The sequence below is a fragment of the Cavia porcellus genome, unplaced genomic scaffold (genome assembly GCF_034190915.1).
Source record: "Cavia porcellus strain 051 isolate PalLab524CR breed Dunkin Hartley unplaced genomic scaffold, mCavPor4.1 scaffold_17, whole genome shotgun sequence".
In the NCBI taxonomy this organism is placed as follows: Eukaryota; Metazoa; Chordata; class Mammalia; order Rodentia; family Caviidae; genus Cavia; species Cavia porcellus.
In genome coordinates, this window is record NW_026947500.1 from 23,916,341 (window position 1) to 23,936,548 (window position 20,208).

General features: G+C 52.0%; 2 protein-coding genes across 2 annotated transcripts; one reads left to right on the forward strand and one right to left on the reverse strand.

The window, feature by feature from the left end:
- Nucleotides 1–90: 90 nt before the first annotated feature.
- Sac3d1 (SAC3 domain containing 1) lies at nt 91–2,901 on the forward strand. Its single transcript, XM_003468068.5, has 2 exons — nt 91–1,309; nt 2,308–2,901. Exons 1-2 carry the CDS (start codon nt 736–738, stop codon nt 2,850–2,852), a joined length of 1,119 nt encoding a protein of 372 aa, XP_003468116.1. The 5' UTR covers nt 91–735; the 3' UTR covers nt 2,853–2,901.
- A 1-nt stretch (nt 2,902) lies between these two features.
- Nucleotides 2,903–12,562, reverse strand: Naaladl1 (N-acetylated alpha-linked acidic dipeptidase like 1). The gene is made up of 18 exons (XM_003468214.4): nt 12,340–12,562; nt 12,085–12,257; nt 11,884–12,005; nt 11,385–11,507; nt 8,275–8,558; nt 8,084–8,185; nt 7,397–7,482; nt 7,145–7,264; nt 6,052–6,137; nt 5,905–5,968; nt 5,749–5,816; nt 5,485–5,576; nt 5,307–5,397; nt 4,372–4,453; nt 4,116–4,289; nt 3,943–4,030; nt 3,763–3,855; nt 2,903–3,481 (listed from the first exon to the last, which is right to left on the reverse strand). Exons 1-18 carry the CDS (start codon nt 12,537–12,539, stop codon nt 3,295–3,297), a joined length of 2,235 nt encoding a protein of 744 aa, XP_003468262.1. The 5' UTR covers nt 12,540–12,562; the 3' UTR covers nt 2,903–3,294.
- Nucleotides 12,563–20,208: the final 7,646 nt, after the last annotated feature.

Here is a 20,208-nt window from a genome sequence, read left to right on the forward strand (position 1 = left end):
AAATAGTTTGTTGACCTATGATCTAGAAAGAGTATCTTCAGGAAGACAGTGCAGGACAGTAGGCAGGTGAGCTACTTTTTTGGATAATAGGGATGAGGAGAAACTAGGCATGGCAGTTCATGCCAGTAATCCCAGCAGTCTGGGAGGCTGAGACAGGAAGATCACAAACTCAAGGTCAGCCTGGACAATTTAGGGAGACTAGGGTCTCAAAAATAAAAGGGAATGTAATAGTGCAAAAGCCCTGATTTCAATCTCCAGACCGTAAAAAAAAAAAAAAAAATCCAAACAAGAGCAGAAACTAAACCATGTATGCAAGTTTTGTAGGTCCTAGAACGAGTTACCCGCAGTTCAGAGGGCTAAGGCACAGCTCAGCCGGGGAGGCGTGGTCTGGACGTTGCCCCGCCCTTAGCCTAGCAATTGGTTAAACACGGGACTACAAACCGGCTCATCGGGGATTGCCTACGCCTATAATTTTAGGTCGCGGTGCATTGTGGGGAGCGTAGTGTAACGTCGCGTCAGTTGAGCTCGCTGCACAGTGAGAACGTCGCGGGCTGTGGCGCTTTGCATCTCGGGAGCCGCAGCATCAGCTTGTGAGAAGAGGACGGCGGGGCTGTAAAGACGCACCCAACCGGCCTCGCCCGGCCCCTCGTCCCTTGCGGGCCCGGGGACCCGGTGGACCTTCGTAAAAACCGGACGTCCGGCCGCCGCCCTCCCGGGGATTCCAAGCGCTCACCCATGCCTGGCTGCGAGCTACCCCAGGGCACCTGCCCGGATATGTGCCCGGCCGCCGAGCGCGCCGAGCGCGAAAGGGAGCGCCGCCTGCACCGCCTGGAGGTGGCCCCGGGCTGCCTCAGGGGCCCGCCGCGCGCCGACCCGCAGCGCGCCGTGAAGGAGTACCGCCGGCCGGCCGCCGGCAAGCCCCCGCCCCCGCCCAGCCAACTGCGCCCGCCCTCCGTGCTTCTGGCCACCGTGCGCTACTTGGCCGGCCAGGTAGCGGACTGTGCCGGCGCGACCCGCGCTGAGGTGGCCAGCTTCGTGGCGGACCGCTTGCGTGCGGTGCGGCTGGACCTGGCCTTGCAGGACGCCGGCGACGCCGAGGCCGCGGTGGTGCTGGAGGCCGCACTGGCCACGCTGCTGGCAGTGGTGGCGCAGCTCGGACCGGACGGGGCGCGCGGGCCAGTGGACACCGTGCTGCTGCAGACCCAGGTGCAGGAGAGCTTCGGTTCTCTGCGGCGCTGCTACTCGCAGGGCGGGGGTCCTTACCCCCGCCAGGCCACCTTCCAGGGTCTCTTTCTGCTCTATAACTTGGGTGAGTCGGGTCCTTGCAGTGTGGGGAGATGGGGAGCCCTCCATGAGGACAGTGGAGACAAGAAGGAAAAAGCTTTAACGTCTCACTATTCCCCGGGGATGTAGTACATTGTAAATCCAGAACTCTAGGAGGCTGAGGCCGGAGGATCTCAAGTTCAAGGCCCCTACCGGCAATGTAGTGACTTGGTGAGACCCCGCCTCAAAATAAAAGGAACGGGTGTCCTAGCTCAATGTGAACGCTGTGGATTGAGTCCTCAGTACCAAACCAAAATGCCTCATCCTCGAGGTTTAGGGGCTGGTGATGTTGCTCAGCAACACAACCGAGAAAGAAAAGAAAAAAAACACCACCATATGCTGCCTCCCAGGAAAGTTAGTGCCCAAGAGCCACCAACATCCTATGGGAAGGGTTGGGGATTTAGCTCAGCGGCTTAAGCGCCTGCCTTGCAAGCAGGAAGTCCTGAGTTCAATCCCCGGTACCGATAAAAAGGAAAAAGACAAAAAAAAAAAGATCCTATGGGAGCCCGCAGCCCTACTTGCTCCCGTTTCTGGGCTTTGGTTTTCTTAATAATAAAAGTGGAGGTAAGAAAATTTGGCCTAAGTAGTTATTTTCAAACCTCTCATTCATTGTTTTTTTTTTGATACAATGTTTTTTTTTGGATTGTATCGTTAAGGCTGGCCTTGATTTCAGGATTTTTTTTGGATTGTATAGTTAAGGCTGGCCTTGAATTCAGGGTAGCTCAGGCCAGCTCCAACGTGACACCATGCCCAGCTAGTAGATTCTGTGTGTCATCAAATACGGGTTTCACAGCTCTCTCTTGGGACAGAAGCCTCAGTTTACAAAAGTGGCCTAAGGTTAGTGTCTGATTTCCTGCAAAGGAAGCCCAAATAATAGAGTCTCTTCAAGATGTGGGCTGCCCTAGCAGACAGGGGAGAATAGCAAAGTAAGCAGGAATCTCAAGAAGGCCCCAGCATCCTCAAGCCAGCTTCCCATCCTCGCAGGCTCCACAGAAGCTCTTCAAGAGATCCTGCAACTGCCTGCCCCTCTACGCGCCTGCCCAGCCCTGCGCAAGGCCCTCGCTGTAGACTCTGCTTTCCGGGAAGGCAACACTGCCCGCCTGTTTCGCCTGCTCCGGAGCCTGCCCTACCTGCAGAGCTGTGCCGTGCAGGGCCATGTGGGCCATGCTCGCCGCCTCGCCCTCACTCGCCTCACTCGTGCCCTGAGCACCCCCAGGGGACAGACTTTGCCTCTGGGCTTCATAGTCCACCTGCTAGCCCTGGATGGGCTCCACGAAGCACGGGACCTGTGCCAGGCACACGGGTTGCCCTTGGACGGAGAGGAGAGGGTTGTGTTCCTCAGGGGTCGCTATGCTGAGGAAGGGCTGCTGCCTGTGGGGAACTGCCACGTGTTGGTGGGGAGCAAGCTCCGTGGGCGCACCCTGGAGGAGGTGGTCATGACTGAGGAGCAGGATGAGGTGGTACACAGACCAGCATCCCCCACATCTGGGAGATGCGCCTCTCCCAGAGGACTGGGTCAGAGTGATTAGGTTTGTTTTTGTGATTCCCAGACAATAAAATGAACTTGTTTTCTAGGGACTAATCTGTAAATTTTGTTTACTTACAGGGAGATGAGACACCAGACATGGTAGGAGGGAAGCAGATTTGGCGGGTTCCTTTTCACTGTGGGCCACAGTTTTCCTGCTGGTGCCTGCGGAGTGGACTCAGTGGTCTGCTTTGGCATCTACAGCTGGCACTGTGAGTCCCATTGTACCCCTCCACCGTTTACTGTCTCTCCATTCTCCACCGCCTCTTTCCATTTGCCCATGAAGGGAGAACTGGAACTGGGTTCTTTTCAGGTGTCCACAGCTGATGAAACTCCCAGCTGTTACCCTAGAAGCTTGAGGGCATTCCATGGTTGTGTCCACTCCTGGCTTCAGGGCAGACACCCCATGAAAACAGGTGGGAGAGGGTTAGGGCCCAAGGTCAGGGTCAGAGGTCATCCACAGGTCTCAGGGTGGCTGCTGCACCCTCCAGGGCTGCAACCACAATGCTGAGCTGCCTGTGCACCTCAGCCCATTCTGCAGATCCGAGGTCCGTGGTGCTAGCCTTGGAACAGGCATTGGCCAGGCCAGGGAATGTGGTAACAGAGCTGGTCCGGGGTGCCCAGAGCACATGGCTGATGAGAAAAGGGGCAGGATAAGGGTCAGGGTGGGGCTCACTCAGCCTGGGCCATCTTCAGCTGCCCTGCCCAGCCGAGCACAAAAGTCCCTTCTGCCTGTCTGTCACTGGGGTATAGGGCAGAGGTGGTGGGAGGACGGTAGACTCAAGTCCCAGCTGTAACCAAGGTGCCTCCCCTTCCAGCCTCCCTCTGCGTCTGGGCAGCTGGATTGTGCTCCTTCCCACTCAGGCAGGTAGCTGTCCTCTGACCCCACCTTAGGGGCTTTAAGACAGGCTCACCTGTAATATCGCTCCTCGGGGAAGGCACGTGGGTTTAGGAATGCCCGTTCCAAAAGCATCAGCTGGTCATTGACCATCCGGACCTTCAGGGAGCTGGGGGAGGCAGGACCTATGGGTCACCCAGCAGCCTGGGGCGCCTGGCCATGCCCTCCTGGACACCTGCCCCCTGCTGTTGCTTACTCAGGGCTGTCCTGCTGCAGGTCTGATATGCGCTGACCCAAGTCTGTGGCTGCTGCCTCAAAGTTCTCCACTGCGGTCTCCAGAGGCCCTGAGGGGAACACCACTCCCTGGTTTAACTGTAGGGGTAAGGGACTCCCAGGCTTCCGTGTGTATGTGTGTGTGTGGGTCCGTACCCAGGCTGATGCCATGCTGCACCAAGAGGGCCCCGAGGTCTTGCTGGGCAGCCTGCAGAAAGCTCCGGAGCGTTTCACTGTAGTCGCTGACTTTGAGAGGCAGGAAGAGGCTGTCACTGAGCCGAAGAAGCACACTTCCTGCCATCCGGGCTACGGCTTGGTGGCTGCTGAAGTCTGCCGGGAAGACAAAAAGGCCAGGAGTCAGTCTGTGGCCCACCCTCCTTGGACAGTCTCAGGATGCCCCTTGTCTTCTCACCAGGGTCTAAAAACTTCTCCACGTATTTGAAGGTGTCGAAGGCTGTGTGGTAGGTGGGGTAGATCCGGGCCGAAGTCTTGCTCTGGGAGAACAAAGCACAAAGGTGATGGGCTCGGGGTGGAGGCAGAAAATGTGGCTACTGTGAGCCACAGTGTGCAGACATTGTCTCCCTGAGTCCTTGGTACATCCTCAAGGGAGTTTCTAGAATCCCCACACTACGGGTAGAAGGGGGAACAGGGCGTGATTAGCCTGCCTGGCAACACACAAGCTAAATAAGAGGTAGAGCTGGCTTGAGTACCTTTGCACAGGAAGAAGGTGAAATGTGAAGTTAGATAGGGAGACTTCAATCCCAGCTCCACAATCAAGAATCAGTGTGACCACAAGGGGAAGAAAAGGGATTTGGGGGACAGCAAATAGGGATGCCAGCCAGCTGGGCATACTGGATTCATCTCATTGCACTGCATGCCATTCCCTAAATGCCTAATTTCATACCAATGTTTAATCAATGCTGAGATAAAATTCACCCCACACATTCACATGCACCATATTTTACAATCTTAGTGTTTCTGATAGCCTGTACCCTACAACTGATTGGTAGCAGTGGTAGTGGGTGTTTTTTGTAGTGCATTTTTTTTGGTACCAGGAATCGAACTCATGACTACGCGCTTGCAAGGCAGACGCTCATGCTGCTGAGCTTGCAAGGCGGGTCCTTATGCCGCTGAGCTAAATCCTTGGCCCCACAATAGTGCATCTTATAATCAGTAGTGCCCTATGTGTGATAAAGTAGCAGATGAATGCAAACACATAATCAGAGAGGATCCGGAAACCTGCCCTAGGCATCATTGCTACTAAGTCAGGAGAAGTAGATCCAGTCAATATTGGAGCAGCCCGCAGGATAGAGGGGGCTTGCCGGGGCACTCGGGGTGCCTGCTTACCTGGTCATAGGTGTAGGCAAGGTCCATGGAAGAGATACCCAGGAAGTGAATGAAGGGTGCATAGTCGCTGCCAGCACCTAAAGTGCCCATACTGCGGAAAAGAAAGGGTTGACGTTGGGGGACGCAAAGCCACCGCCCTAGCTGGAGGAGAAGGGTGCTTTCTGGGCTCTGGTCTTACCTGGGGATCAGGCCATACACTGGGCTGCTGCGGTTGTTGTACCGGATCCAGTTGTCGTAGATACTGAGACCGCTGGGGCCTGGAGAGCTGATCTGGCCCAGAAAGGAATCTGATCCCGGGGCTGCCCCTCTTTAACCCCAACAGCAAGCCAAACCACCGGGTCTCACCTGGGGCCTGCAGGCTGCAGATGCCCTTGGCCTGCGAGTCGTGACCCCGCCCATCCCGTATAGTCCCGCCCATTTCGTATAGCCCCGCCCCGTGCACCTCTTTGGCAGCAGAGAAAATAACGTTCTGGACAGGAGGCGTCCCCTGACCCCTAAGGGTAGCGTTGGCTGTGAGAGGAACAGATAAAGACTATGCATCCCAGCCCCTTCCTTTACCCCGCACCAGGCTAGCACGGTCCAGCGCCCGCCCCCGTACCGAACACCGAGATGTCCACATTGATGTAGGCTACCGTGCGCTCCTGCAGCTTGCTGAAGAACTCCTGCGGCCCGGCGGGTACGCTTCAGTTCGGTGCTGCCCTGCCCAGAGCTCCCTTTCCACCCCGACCCTGCGGTGCTCACTCACCTCTGTGAATTCTGTGGAGCCAATGAGCCCAAACTCCTCTGCCCCCCAGCTGGCCAGCACGATCGATCTGCGGGGACGCCAGGTGCCTGGCACAAGGGCATAACGCCTTGGAGCATTCCCGCTCCATCCATCCTGGGGTGGCTTAGGGTAAAGGCTCAGGATGGGGAGGAGTATGGGAGCTCTGGGAACGGTGGAGCAGCAATGACAGGAGGGGTTGGCACCTCTTAAGCCAGCCGGTCCTGGAGACTGTCACCCTTCCAGCCTCTTCACTGTGACAGCCACCCCAAACCAGACACCCTGGGTCAGGGCCCCCTTCTGCCAGCCATGCACACACGTGTGCACCGGACATAACCTGGGAGACTTTGCCACGTCCCCCTCCCTGCACCAGCCTGTAGGACAGGGCTGATGATACACAATATTTCCAATAAAGCCCAAGTGCCCCTGACTCAATCCTCACAATGATGTTTCCACTTCGCAGCCGAAGAAACTGAGCCACAGAGGAGTTAAATGACTTGCACTGGGTCCCAGCCCCTCCCCAAGGCTGCGCTGGGCACACTTTCCCCACCAACCCCCCATGGTGCCACACGCTCTTAGGTTTGCTCCTACTCGGACCCTTTGATCACTCACCTTTGTGTTTGAAATGGAAACACTTAAAATATAACATGATTGATTACAGGTTTGCAATTACAAATCCCCACGTTTGGGCCAAAAATGCCATAACCTGAACCTAATCAAATGGAGGCACAAGTGTCAAAGTGTCAGGCTTGTAGAAGACAAAGAACAACTAAGGGACCATTAGAGATGAAAGAAAGCAAGTGAGGTCCGCATGTGATCACCCCACTGGGTGGGTCTTGGATCAGAAGACGCTTTTGCTATAAAGATCATATTGAGACAATTGGCAAACTCATTTTCTGATTCCGATCATCTTACTGTAGTTATAAAAAAGAAGAAGCAATGTCTTTGCATGTGTTTGGTACTAGGGACTGGCACAGCAGGTGCTAGAGGTGGGCTGGGATGTCATTAGCTCAAGAAGCAGTGAGCGGGTGAGGACCCAGGGCATAGAGCCCTTGGATCGGGGAAGGGACCATCTCACCCCTCTTCAGCAGGGTCCCTAGGACACGGGAGACCTCCAGGAGGACAGCGGTGCCACTGCTAGGGTCCACAGCCCCATGGACCCAGCTGTCTCGGTGGTTTCCATACACCACGTAGCGATCTGCCGGGAGGGACAGGAGGCAGCGATGGAGAGGTGGGGCTGTGGCCAGGGCAGGGTCCACTGAAGCAGGAGAGGGAGTGGCGGGCGCTGAGGCTGGCAGGGCCCCGGGGTACAGTACGCGTGGGAGCTCACCCGGCTCCACAGCCCCACGGATGAAGCCCAGGACATTGGAGGAGTTCCTCAGCACCAGGCGGTTGTGCACGCTCACTTTCACCTGGCTGGGGAAACACCAGTCTTTGCCCTGTCCCCTGTCCCCTGTCCCCTTACTCAATGCAGGAGAAACTGAGGCCCAGGAAGTGAAGGGGACATAGTCACTTTCTGGGAAGGGCCAAGAGAGGCAGCAAAGCTGGACTTGGAAACCACCGAGTCCAGCTCTTCCAGCCGGAACCCTGCTCTGCATTCACCCACGCAGTCAGGACGCAGTGGACACTTCACAGCGGCCAGCCACTTACAAGACTCTGCCAGGACCTGGCCTGAGGGTGCCTCCCTCTCCTAACCAGGCAGACCACAGGGAGTGAAGGGTCTGGGGGGGCTAGGGGCACTGCTGTGGGGGGCTGGCCCCAGGCAGGAGTGGCAGAGGCAGGCGAGGAGTCAAGAGAGGAGGCAAGAGTGTGGGCTGGGCAGAGGAAACGCTGGAGACCTGCTGGGCCGTGCAGCTGCTTCCTGGGCTCCCCGCTCCAAGGCAAGAGAGATCTGGGGGGTCAGGAGAAGAGTTGGGGGGAGGAGGAGGAGGAAGGCCAGATCGTGAGGCAGGAAGAAGCAAAGCAGTAAGGAGAAAAGGAACGGGAAAGGGGGAGCCAGGGAGGACAGGCCGCTCACCTGTCTTCAGGGAATTTTCCACCCGTGAAGCCAGGCCCCAGGTGGTACACACAGCTCAGGGCTCCCTGCCAGGACGCTGGGGCCTGCGGCCCCTTGAGGTTGCTGGGGGAAGAGGCAAGGGTATGTGTGTATGTGAATGAGGTGTGGCTAGTACGTGTGGCCACAGGGGAACACGGTGTGGACAGGCTCACCAGAGCAGGTCTTCAGCGTGCTGGAAGCCGATGGGCTGTGCAGGGATGGGGAGAAACCCGCTGGTGCTGTTCCAGTCCAGGCGGAAGGAAGAGGGGCGTGCTGGAAGGTAGGGGGTCACAGGGTCCCCGAAATAACCTGTGTAGGAGCCCCGTTCCACACCAGAGGGAGGCAGACCCCAAGAGTATGGGAAGGTCTCGTTCGGCAAGCTGTGGCCATCGTTGATGTCGCCGGGGTCCGTGTACACCAGCACCCCAACCACCCCATGCCTGGCCCCGTTCACAGCCTGTGGGAGGCAGAGGAGGCTGTGCATCAGGAGGGGCAGGCTCAGCCATCCTGTCTCCTTCCCACCCTCCTCTGGTGGGGATGGGCCGGATGTTGACACTGATGGCTGTGCTACTTGCAACAGCAAAGGACTGTAGGACACAGCAAGGCAGATGCCAGTCAGGCAGCCTGTTTAGATAAACAGTAACAAAGCCTAAGCCTAGCTTGCTCCACGGTGGCCAGTGGGGCTTGATCCCTCATACCAATAGCAAAAAAATAAATAAAGTTTTCATGCAATATTAGTGAACCTCAAAGAGATTCCGCTAAGTGAAATAAGCCAGGCATGAAGCAAATATTGCATGAAGTGGATGGAAAAGCAGGACTACAGAGAGGAAGCAGAACAGAGATCACCTGGGGTAAGTGGACTCTCTAGTTTAGAGAACGACACCGCTCTGGGCGTGGACAGTGGTGACAGTTAATAGTGTTCATGTCCTTCATGCCTGAGATAAGTGGACTTTCTAGTTTAGAGAACGACACAGCTCTGGGCGTGGACAGTGGTGACAGTTAATAGTGTTTATGTCCTTCATGCCGTTGTGCTGTGCACTTAAAAATGGGAACATTGCTGGGGACACAGCTCAGCGGCACAGCGCCGGCCTGTCGGTCAATCTTGAGGTCCTGAGTTCAATTTCCAGTACCAACAACAACAAAAAGAAAGTGAAAATGGTCAGTTTTGTGTTATGTCTCTTTCACCACAGTAAAAACAAAACAGTACCCCAAAATGCCAAACCTTCTTTCCTTTTTTCCTTCTCTTTCTTCCTTTCTTTTCCTTTCCTAGCTCGTCTCATGGGCACTCTTCCACACACTTGTAGTAAAATACATGAGACGTCCCCCCTTGGCCTTGGTCAGTGGACCTGCAGCACAATCATACTCGGTCTTGAGACTACAAAATCACCAATGCCATCGAGCTCCAGAGCCCTTTCCTCTTACATTTGTACCCACTCAACTTTTGTGTGTTTGAGACAGGGTCTCAATATGCAGTATAGGCTGGCCTCGAACTCACAGAGATCCTCCTGCCTCAGCCTCATGAGTACTGGGATTACAGGTGTGCACCACCATAGCCAGTGACATTAAATCTTTTTTTTCCCCTCTCCCTGATCCCCTATGTGCTATTAAATCTTAACTCTCATTCTATACCTTTTCTCTTTTTTTCCCCCAGTACTGGAAATGGAGCCCAGGGCCTTCACACCAAGTTATATCCCCAGCCCTTTTATGTGTTATTCTGAGACAGCAGCATTCAGGCACCCAGGCCCGGCTCAAACTTGTGATCCTCCTGCCTCTCAGCTTTCCAGGGTGCAGGGACTACAGTCCTGAACCTCTGCACCCAGCTTTTACACCTGATTATATTTAAAGGAGTCTCAAAGTTTTCTAAGTCATAGATACATAGTCCCTAGTCAAACAGACAGACTGAAATGAAGTGGTAGAGGCTGGGGTACACAGCTCAGTAGTAGAGCTCGTGTTTAGCCTGTTTAAGGCCCTGGGTTCCAGCTTCAACACTAAAAGTAAGAAAAAAACCAGGTGGGGCATCTCATGCAATCCAGGAGCCCGACTCAGATCTTTAGCCACAAGGGAAATGGGGAGCCAGGTGCTAGCCTGGGGGCTCCTAAAGATGAGCTGAAGCTGGAGTCCCAGCCCCACAGCAGTCAAAGCCTTTGATGGGGGCTCCTGGGTTTCAACTCCACAGGTGGCAAAGTCTTCAGTGCTCCCCCAGCCTTTCCCAAAACTGCCAAGAGGCCCTGGGAAACATCGCAGAGCTACAGAAAAATCTGCGGTGAGGAACGGACACTGCAGACAAAAACCAAACTTCTCTGCCAGAAAGATGACTGAGGAGACTGTTCTTGCCTCCAGTGATGCCTCTCCAGAAATAGGAAAATTCTTTCCCTTTGATTTTTTAGATTTTGAGCTCTCTGTCCTGTCTGAAGGGCGAAAGATGGAGCAGCCACCCTGGAGTGGATCCTCTCCCAGTGCTGGAGGAGAGGAGGGCGGGTGAGGCTGCAGCAGATGCCCCCCCCCTCCATTGGATGACACAGATATTTAAATTCCTTAGTGGTTGATAGATTATGTGTATTTCTACAAATAAAAAAAATTCTTGTGCTCAAAAAAATAATAATTTCTGTTTTTAAAAACAAAAATGAGGGGCTGGGGATTTAGCTCAGCAGCATGAGCACCTGCCTTGCAAGCAGGCAGTCGTGAGTTCGATCCCTGGTACCGATAAAAACGAAAAAGACAAAAAAAAAAAAAAAATGGCAGGTGGGGTGGCACATGCCTGTAATCTCAGCACTCAGGAGACAGAGGAAGGAGGATTGTTGTGAGTCTGAGGCCAGCCTGGGCTCTATAGTGAATCCCAGGTGTGCCTGAACTACATAGAGAAAACCTCAAGAATAGGGAAAGCAAAAGGAACAGTAAGGGCCAGGGATTTAGCTCAGCAGCATAAGCGCCTGCCTGGCAAGCATGAGGTTGGTCCTGAGTTCGATCCCCAGTACCAAAAGAAAAGAAAAAGTAAGAGTAGTAGAAATGATAGAGGACAGCCAAAGGGGATTAAAGGAGATTTCCAGAGTGACTTCACAGGGAGTCTTGGACTTCCAGAATATGCAGGACGAAACTTCTGTCCCATGGTTTTATTCCTAAGCCTCTGAGTTGCGGGGAGCAGCCAGGGCCACGCATCTCATCGCCTGCAGCTCTGCAGCGAGGGCACAGCTTGCTTCTCCCTCCTGCCCCAACCAGCGCTCTGCTGCCTCTGGGTGTGGATGACTCCTCTCCCCTGCCCTCCTGCAGAATGGCCCCTACTCACCTTGGCCCCTCGTCCTGCCACCCCATAGCGAGTCAGGGCGATGGTGCCTTGCAGGTTGATGCCCTGGTCCTGTAGGTACTTGAAGTCATCTTCTGTGCCGTGGTTGGCATAGACAAGGAGGCCCTATGTGCAAGAGAAAGGACCCTTAGAACTCAGCCCAGCAAGCCAGGTGGAGGAAAGGGACAGGAAGGCTGGTAGCAGGGGTAAGGATTTAGGCTCTGTTTATCCATCTCAACCAGAGATGTAAGCAAGGACAATCACCCTGGTTTCCTCTGTGTCCAGTGCCCTATATCAGCCCTAGCCTTGAGCAGGGGGCCACTAGTGTTTGTTGAATGTCTAAGTGATAGAGAACACAAGAGGGACAGAGCACAGAGCTGGATAAATTCAGTGGAGGATGTGTTGAGTTCCATTTGAAGCACTTTTCCTCAGATGCCCCGGGGTTGAGTAGGGAGAAGCCTGTTGGGGGACCCAGGCCATGCTGCGGGGGACTCAGACTCACCTGTGGGGTTCCAGGTGGTGCATAGGCAGCATAGGGTTGTACCACATCAGGGCCCTCCTGCTCGCCAGTCACCTCCTCCTCTTTCGGGAGGTACGATTGTTGAACAGACCCGTTGGAACCCACTGTGGAGGAGGCAGAGTCAGGCCCGGCCTGGCAGGAGCTGTCACCCACCCCAGTTTCCCACGCTGGGCAGGGCCTCACCGACTTCCACAAGGTTGGGCTGCTCCGAGCTGGGCAAAGACAGCAGCACCTCATATTCCACGGTCCTGGCCGTGTCCAGCCCCGACACCGGGTCTTTCCAGCGCTGCAACAGCAGCTGCACCAGGTCCTCATCTCGGGGGGTGGTGGCCAGGTGCGGCTCCTTGGAGAGCTCTCTGTGGGGGACACAGAGAAGGCAGTGCATCAGTCAGTGAGGGGCCACTGGGCGACCGGAGGACGGGCAGATCCGATGCTCACAGGAGGTTCTCCCGAATCCTGCCGGCATCCAGCTGTGCCATGACCGTCTCTAGGATCTCTCGGTCCAGGTCCTGGGGGCCTGAGGTACTGGAAGCTGACTGCTCAGCCACTTTGGGGATGGCAAAGTGGCCCAGGATGATCCCCAGCCCCAAGAGGGCAGCAGCCCCCACCCCCAGCCCTACTAACTTCACCCACTGCATCCTGCAGCCTGGGGGTGACCTGCTTGGGGACTCCTTATAGATGGGGTGTCAGGGCTGAGTTAACCATTATCCCTCGGGTGGTGCTGCCCTTTGGCCCGCTGATGGCAGGAAGGAAACACCCCAAGACAGAGTTGAAAGCTGTCACACGGAACACCTTTGTGTCTTTCCCCTGGAGGGGATCTTGGAGGGCACAATGTGGGGACACCAATGCCCAAGAAAAGAAAGATCTCACCCAGAGGGTGAGAAACTTTCGCCAAGCCATATGCCTACTGCCCACCACTGCCACCTGTGTCACCCTCAGGGGCATTTCGTCTCCGGCATAGCCAGCCCTGCCTAGTTGAGCTGGTTTTGAGTTCAGATCTCATCTTGCACAACATAAGTTGTGTGACCTTGGCAATTAGTCGAGCTTCTCTGAGTCCGTTTTCTTGGACTATAAAACAGGGTCACTGAGGCCAGCTGTGGTGATGCATATCGATAATCCCAGCGCTCTGGAGGCTGAGACAGGAGGATTGCCATGAGTTTGAAGCCAGTCTGGGTCACACAGTGAGTTCAAGGTCAGCCTGACCTACATGGTTAATACCCTATCTGAAAAAGAGTTTTAAAAATAAAAACTAAAAGCTGGGGATTTAGTTAAGGGGTACAAGTGCCTGCCTGGCAAGTGCGAGGTCGTGAGTTCCATCCCCAGTACCAAAAGATACATACATATATAAAAACTGAGACAAGAGAATTTTGAGAAAAAATAAAAAGAAAACAAAGCAAAAACAAACAAACAAACAAAAAGGGCCAGGGATTTAGCTCAGCAGCACAAGTGTCTGGCTGGCAAGTGGAAAGTTGTGAGTTCAATCCTCTGGTACCAGGAAAAAAAAAAAACAAAACACAGAGAGAAAGAGAATTATGGTGAGTTCAAGGCCAGCCTGGGCTAACAGGAGTTCAAGGCCTACCTGAACTATATAGTGAGACCCTGTCTCCAAGAACAATGTGGATTCTGGGCCTGCCTTACAAAGCTGTGGTGCCGTCTTCATGAAACCAGTGGGATCTGTAGCCAGGCCTAGCTCTGCAATATCTGGGGCGCAGCAGGAGCTCAGTAACTTTCAGTTACTTCTTCCCCTAAAACATAAAGGCCAAGCCAAAGAACGAAGGCGACCTGAAGACTTCTCCGTCTCCCCTGAGGGTTCCCAGCTCAGTGCAGAGAGGCTCTAGGACAGGGAGGCAGCTCGAGGGTGCAGCAGGAAGCCCATGCCTCCTGGGCGCGATGACTTCCTCCTCCAACCTCGGGCCCTGTTGGAGCCCACCCCTTCACTTTCCTGGAGCCCCCTCCATTCACTTTCGCATCCATCCATCTGCCCCGTCCCGCCCTCCCTCCTGCTATTTACACACTCCTTCCTTTACACACCCAGGCCGTGTTCACTCATTTGCCCTGCGCTAGGATCATGCCAGTCACTGGGGAAGCAAAGTCCAACCGAGGAGACAGGCAGGTTTGATGATTATCAGCACCCACAAAATGACCTTGGGTCTTATCAGAAGCCCATCGGAGTAGGGAGCACCCTCCTTATGAAGGCACCGTGAGACAGTCACCACCAGACAGGCAGCAGATGGCCAAGGTCAGCTGATAAGCCAGAAACAGATGTGGCAGCTCCACCTCCCCAGGATAGATTGTCCCTTGAACATGTGAGGTCACAGCATGCCCGGACAAGTGTGAGACATGTGGGTGGACATGACTGCGTTGTGCGCGTCACTTGTCTGAGTGTGTGTGGACAGAGATGAATAGCATGATAAACCAGCTAGGGTTGTTGGAGTCGGGTGGTGTCTACACCACGGTCAGACACAGACTTGCCTATTTCCCTCTTCCCATCTTGAGGTGGCACTGCCCCTTCCTGAGCCCCCTAGACTGGGCGCTGGTGTGGAGCACTTTGGGGAGCTGCTGCACAGGGATGCTTTTCCTCTTCCCCTCCCCCCTGCAGTCACTCCTGCCCCAGGGCTTTCTGGTCCTTCAGGACCACGCTCTTCTCACTTTCCCAGCTCCTTCCAGGCTCCCACTCTCTTGGCTTCCATGTGTCCCTAGGGAAAGCCACACGGGTCACACTGGCCTGCTCTGCACCTGCACCCTGGCTCTGACTGCACCCTCAGCTCCCCTGACCTTGTGGATCAGACTTGGGCTGGATCCCCACTCTCCCACACCCCTAGGGGACAATTGTACATCTCTCCTCTCTTCTCAAGCCTTGACACCTTTTCTCCTCCAGCCCTCCCAGCCTCCAAGCTTCCTACAATGCTGAGAACAGGGCAGTGAAGGGCAGTCCTGGCCTGAGCTGTGTCTTCCACCTCCCCTGCTAGAACCCCACCCTGCCAAAGGCCAGCACTACCCTGACACTGGAGCCCAGCACCAAACGCTGGGTCTGGCAAGTCTCCCCACTTTCTCCTACCCCTCTCCTTGCTGTTTTTTTTTTTTTTTTCTTCAGGAGATCATCTCCACACCCATGTATAATGTCTAACCCCACCTTTTAAAAAATAGCTTAAAAGCTCAGTGTGGTGGAACATGCCTATAATCCCAGCTGCTTGGGAGGCTGAGCCAGGTGGACAACAAGTTCAAGACCCTCCTAAGCAACTTAGTGAGCTTCTGTCTCAAAATACATTTTAAATAGGTGGCCAGCTGTGGTGGTGCTCACCTGCAATTCCAGGACTCAGAAGGCTGAGGCAGGAGGATCACTGTAAGCTTGGGGCCAGGCCGGGCTACATAGTGAGTTCAAGGCCAGTCTGAATTGCCAGTCTAAATTACACAGTACGAACCTGTTATGTCAACACTCTGAAAGCCTGAGGGAATAGGACTGCAAGTTTGAGCCCAACCTGGGCAATTTAGCAATTTGGTGAGAAATTTTGTTACAAAATTTGAAAAAGAGGTTAGGGATGTGGCTCAGCTGTGGGACACTTTGCTGCCACATGGGAGACTCCAGCCAAACCTCAACACCGTGGGGAAGGAGAAAGCCTCTCTTAATCCTGCTCACCCCTCCAGGGACTACTGGTATTCCACCCCTGTCCATTTCTGTTCTTAGAAGTCTGGGCGGACTCCCCTCTCCCATTCTCTGGAAGCCTTTCCCATTCAGGCTCCACCCACCACCCTGCCACAGCTGGTCCCTGGGCCTCCAGAAGTTTCTGGTCTCTTACCCAGAATCTATCCAGCACTCCCTGCCCATTTTGTGGCTGCTCTGTTTTGGCCAGAATCCTTCATCACCTCTTAGCATCATGGTGACCCAGGGTTCCAGCCCTGACTGTCTTTACCAACATAATGGATTTTAATACTGTGCTGGCCAGCACCTAAAACAGACCCAAAGAAAACTGGAAAGTAGGGTGTTAGCTGCAAGGTTAGCTCTTAAAAGCTCTTTGTGGCTTTTTCTTGGATCATATGACAGATGCCTGACTGTAAGGATATGCAAGCAGCCTTCAGAAACCTGCAGCTCCTGGCTGGGCATGGTGGCACATGCCCATAATCCCAGAGAAGAAGGAGGAGTCCAGGTTTGAGCCCAGCCTGGGTTACTAGTGACTTACTGCCTCAAAATTAAAAATAAAAGGAGTTGGGTAAAGCTGGACGTGGTGGTGCATATCTGTAATCCCAGCACTTGGGAGGCTGAGGCAAAAAGATGATTGAGAGTTCAAAACCAGCCTGAGCTACAAAGTGAGCTCAAGGCCAACCTGAACTGCTAAGTGAGACCTGTCTCAAAGAACAAAAAAAAAGGTTGGTGATATAGCTCAGTGTGGAAGCTGTAGATTCAATCCCCAAGACTCCTCATCCTCCCAAAAAAAGAACAACACTGCAGCCTTGCTGACATCTCTTTTACAACTTCGCAAAAGACCTAAACCTGGAGCACCCAATAAACCCACTTTCAAATTCCTAACCCATGGAAACTGTGAAATAATAAATCCTCATAATTTTAAGCCTACAAGTTTTGATTATTTTGTTACACACCTATAGCTAACCAATACAAATTACCAAATATGGACTGCAAGCACAAATTTATATTTCTAATCTGAACTTGTGCTGTGAACTGGTCTTGTCTTTCCAGCTGTCCACTCAACATCCATACTTGGGTGATCAAGAGGCAGCTTAGATTTGTTCCTGATCTGCATAAGCAGCGCCCCCCCCCCAAGCTTTAGGGTACATTTTGTTATTTGAGACAGAGTCTCACAATGTAGTTGAGGCTGGCATTGAACTTGTAGCCTCAGCCTCCTGCATCCCCAGGGCTGGGATTATAAGCATGTACCACTACACCTGGCGAGGGTGCACTTTAAGGGCTGGAAGTGTCATCCTTCTAGTCCCTCACCATGAAAACCAGGAGTTATGTTTCACTCCTCTTTCTCTACACTCCACTTCCAGACGATCAGTAAAATTGGTATTACCTGCACCCTCGGGACGAATCCAGGGTCTGTGCTCTGCAGTACTCTACCATCTTTCTTCTGGGCTCTTGCAGCAGCCTCTTGACCGATCTCTTAGATTTTATTCTTTGTTTTTTTTTTTTCCTCTTTTTTTTTTTTTTAAACCAGAGATCGAACTCACGACCTTGTGTTTGCCAGGTGGATGCTTGTGCTGCTTTTCCCTAGTTCCTTTTTTGTCTTTTTAAAAAAATTTTATTTAAAGAGAAAAAACAAAACAAAACAGGAAAAGGATAGAAATAATACATAATTTCAAAAAAATGAACAGAAATCACCAGTTGATGAATTACATATTGTCCTCTTAGAAATAGTTGTTCAATGGGGCTGGGGATTTAGCTCAGCGGCATAAGCGCCTGCCTTGCAAGCAGGTAGTCGTGAGTTTGATCCCCGGTTCCGATAAAAAGGAAAAAGACAAAAAAAAAAAATAGTTGTTCAAGTTACAGAAGTAAAGCATACAAAGTGGACATTCAAACAGTGAGACTGCAAACAGTTCTGTTCAATGATCCAACAAAAACTCAGTCATATGGTCATCTATCTTACACACTTAAACATAGATGCAGTTATATCCTTTAGAGCACTTTCTTTTCTTTTTTTTATAATAACAATTACTCATTTTGTGTTTTATTACTCCTACAGTTCTTATTTCTTTTTACACTAGAGACACAATATGATATTTGTAAATATGATTCTTGTTTATTTCACTAATGAGGATAGTCTCTAGTTGTCTCTATTTACCTATGAAGGCCTCAAGATCATCCTTTTTATATCTGAGTAATATTCCATTGTATAAAAATACATCTTTTTCATCACTCTGAGGTTGATGGGCATCTTGATTGTTTCCAAGATTTTGCTATTACAAATTGTGCTGCTATGAACATGGGTGCACATATATCACTGTATATGACCTTTTCAGTTTTTCTGGGAAAATACCCAGGAGGGGAATAGCTGGATTGAATGGAACTTCCAGTCCTAGTCTGAGAATTCTCCATACTGATTTCCATAGTGGCTGCACCAGTCTACACTCCCACCAACAGTGTTCCTTTTCCCCCTGCAGCCTCACCAACATTTGTTATCAGTTGATTTCTTCTTGATGTTATCTATTCTTTCCAGAGTGAGATGAAATCTCAATGCTGTTTTAATTTGCATTTCTTGAATAACCAGTGATACTGAACATTTTTTCATGTATTCATTTGCCATTTGTATATCTTCATCTGAGAACTGTGTGTTCATCTCAGATGCTTTTTTGTCTTTTTGAGACAGGGTCTCACTATGCAGCTCAGACTGGTCTTGACCTCACTTTGTAGCCCAGGCTGGCCTTGAACTTGGAGCAATTCCCTACCTCAGTCTCCCAAGTGCTGGAATTACAGGTGTGTACTACCATGCCTGGTTTAGATTTCATTCTTTTTTTTTCCAGTTTTTTTTTTTTTTTGTCTTTTTCGTTTTTATTGGTACCAGGGATCGAACTCACGACTCCCTGCTTGCAAGGCAGGTGCTTATGCCACTGAGCTAAATCCCCAGCCCCTAGATTTCATTCTTGTCCTCAGTTCCAGTTAGTTTTCTGCTGTTATCACAGAATACCATAGACTGGATCATTTATTAAGAAGAGACGTGTACTTGACTCTCAATCATGGAGGCTGGGAAGTCCAAGGGGCTGGAAATAGCATCAGCAAGGGGTTTTCAGCTGCATTATCTCAGGGCAGAAAAGCCAAAGGGGGCCAGGCATGGTGGTACACACCTGTAATACCAGCACTTGGGAGGATGAGACAAGAAGATCACTGTGAGTTCAAGCCAGCCTGAACTACAGTCTGCCAAAAAAGAAAAAAAAAATGTGCTTAGAGCTAACCAGGCAGGGGACTCTGCAGTGGACTGAGTTTCAAGCACCCATGCAGCCCTGGTGCTTTCCCAGGCCCAGAGGTTTTCAGAGGAAGACCAAGGAGCCAGGTTGATGAATAGGAAGTCCTTACTTGAGAAAATGGATTTAACCATTTGCTACTGGCCCAAGTATCCTTTGTCAACCTCAGTATCAGATGCCACCTTTCAGGAAAATGACAAAATGGCTATTTGCACCACCAGGCCGCTGGTCAAGGACTTGTTGGGAAGAACATGGTGGTGGGGGAGACCCTTAAGCCATTTAGGTGAGGAGAATGGAGTCACTGAAGGGGTGGGTGGTATGGAAAACTACTCAGATTGCTTCAAAGCTCAGGGATGTCTGAGGACACCTGAGGATGTGAGCCACTGTCTGCACGGGTATGGAGCAGATACGGTTATGTAACCATTGCTTAGCATTGGAGGACAGCCAAGTATGTGCCAGTGACACCAGCATGTAAGAATGTAAATGTGTGCTAACAACACGTATAAAAATTACACAATAAAGATGCAGCTCTGCTTCCTACTGCCTGGTGTTTTTTTTTTTTTTTTGGCTTTTTCGTTTTTCCCGGTACCAGAGATTGAACTCACAACTGCCTGCTTTTGAGGCAGGCGCTTATGTCGCTGAGCTAAATCCCCAGCCCCCCTGCCTGCTGTTTTTTGATGTCTTGTATGTGGGTACTCTTTAACCTGGGGCCTTACCTGCAAAAATCTCCCTTGAGGGGCCAGGGATATAGCTCAGTGGCATAGTGCCTGCCTGGCAAGTACAATGTCATAGGTTCAACCCCGAATACCAAAAACCAAACAAAAATCTCCCTTGGGCCCCCGAGCAGGCAGTTTCTAGGTCAGAGCCATTAGCCCGCATGAGCTCAGCCAGAAGTTGAGATGTACTCAAACTTCTATGCATACAGTGTGTCAGCTGACCGACCCCAGGAGTCTGCACAGCAAGCTCAGTTAGAGGAGGAGCTACCAACTTCCTCTCAGCTGGTGCTGTGCAATGGACACAAAACCCTTCCTGTGTATCACCAGAGGTTTAATGAGATTCTGCTTGTTGGCCTTTTATCACTGCTTAGGGTCGAGGCTTTGTAAAATTAGAAATTATTTACAGAAAAATGGTTAGATGAAGATGATCTCTTCCCAGTGAGTAATAGCATCCTTAGAGTTATGGAACTTACAAAAAATTGGCCTATAGTGCTGGGTGCATGGCTCAGCAGTGGAGTGTTTACTTTGGTTTGATCCCCTGTCCCTTCTACTCCCAAAAAAGAAAAAAAAAGCAGAATGTAGTGGAACACCTCTGTTATCCTACCCTGGGAGGCTTAGGAAAAAGGATCACAGTGAGTTCAAGGGTACCTTGAATTCTATGTAGTGAGATCCTGTCTCA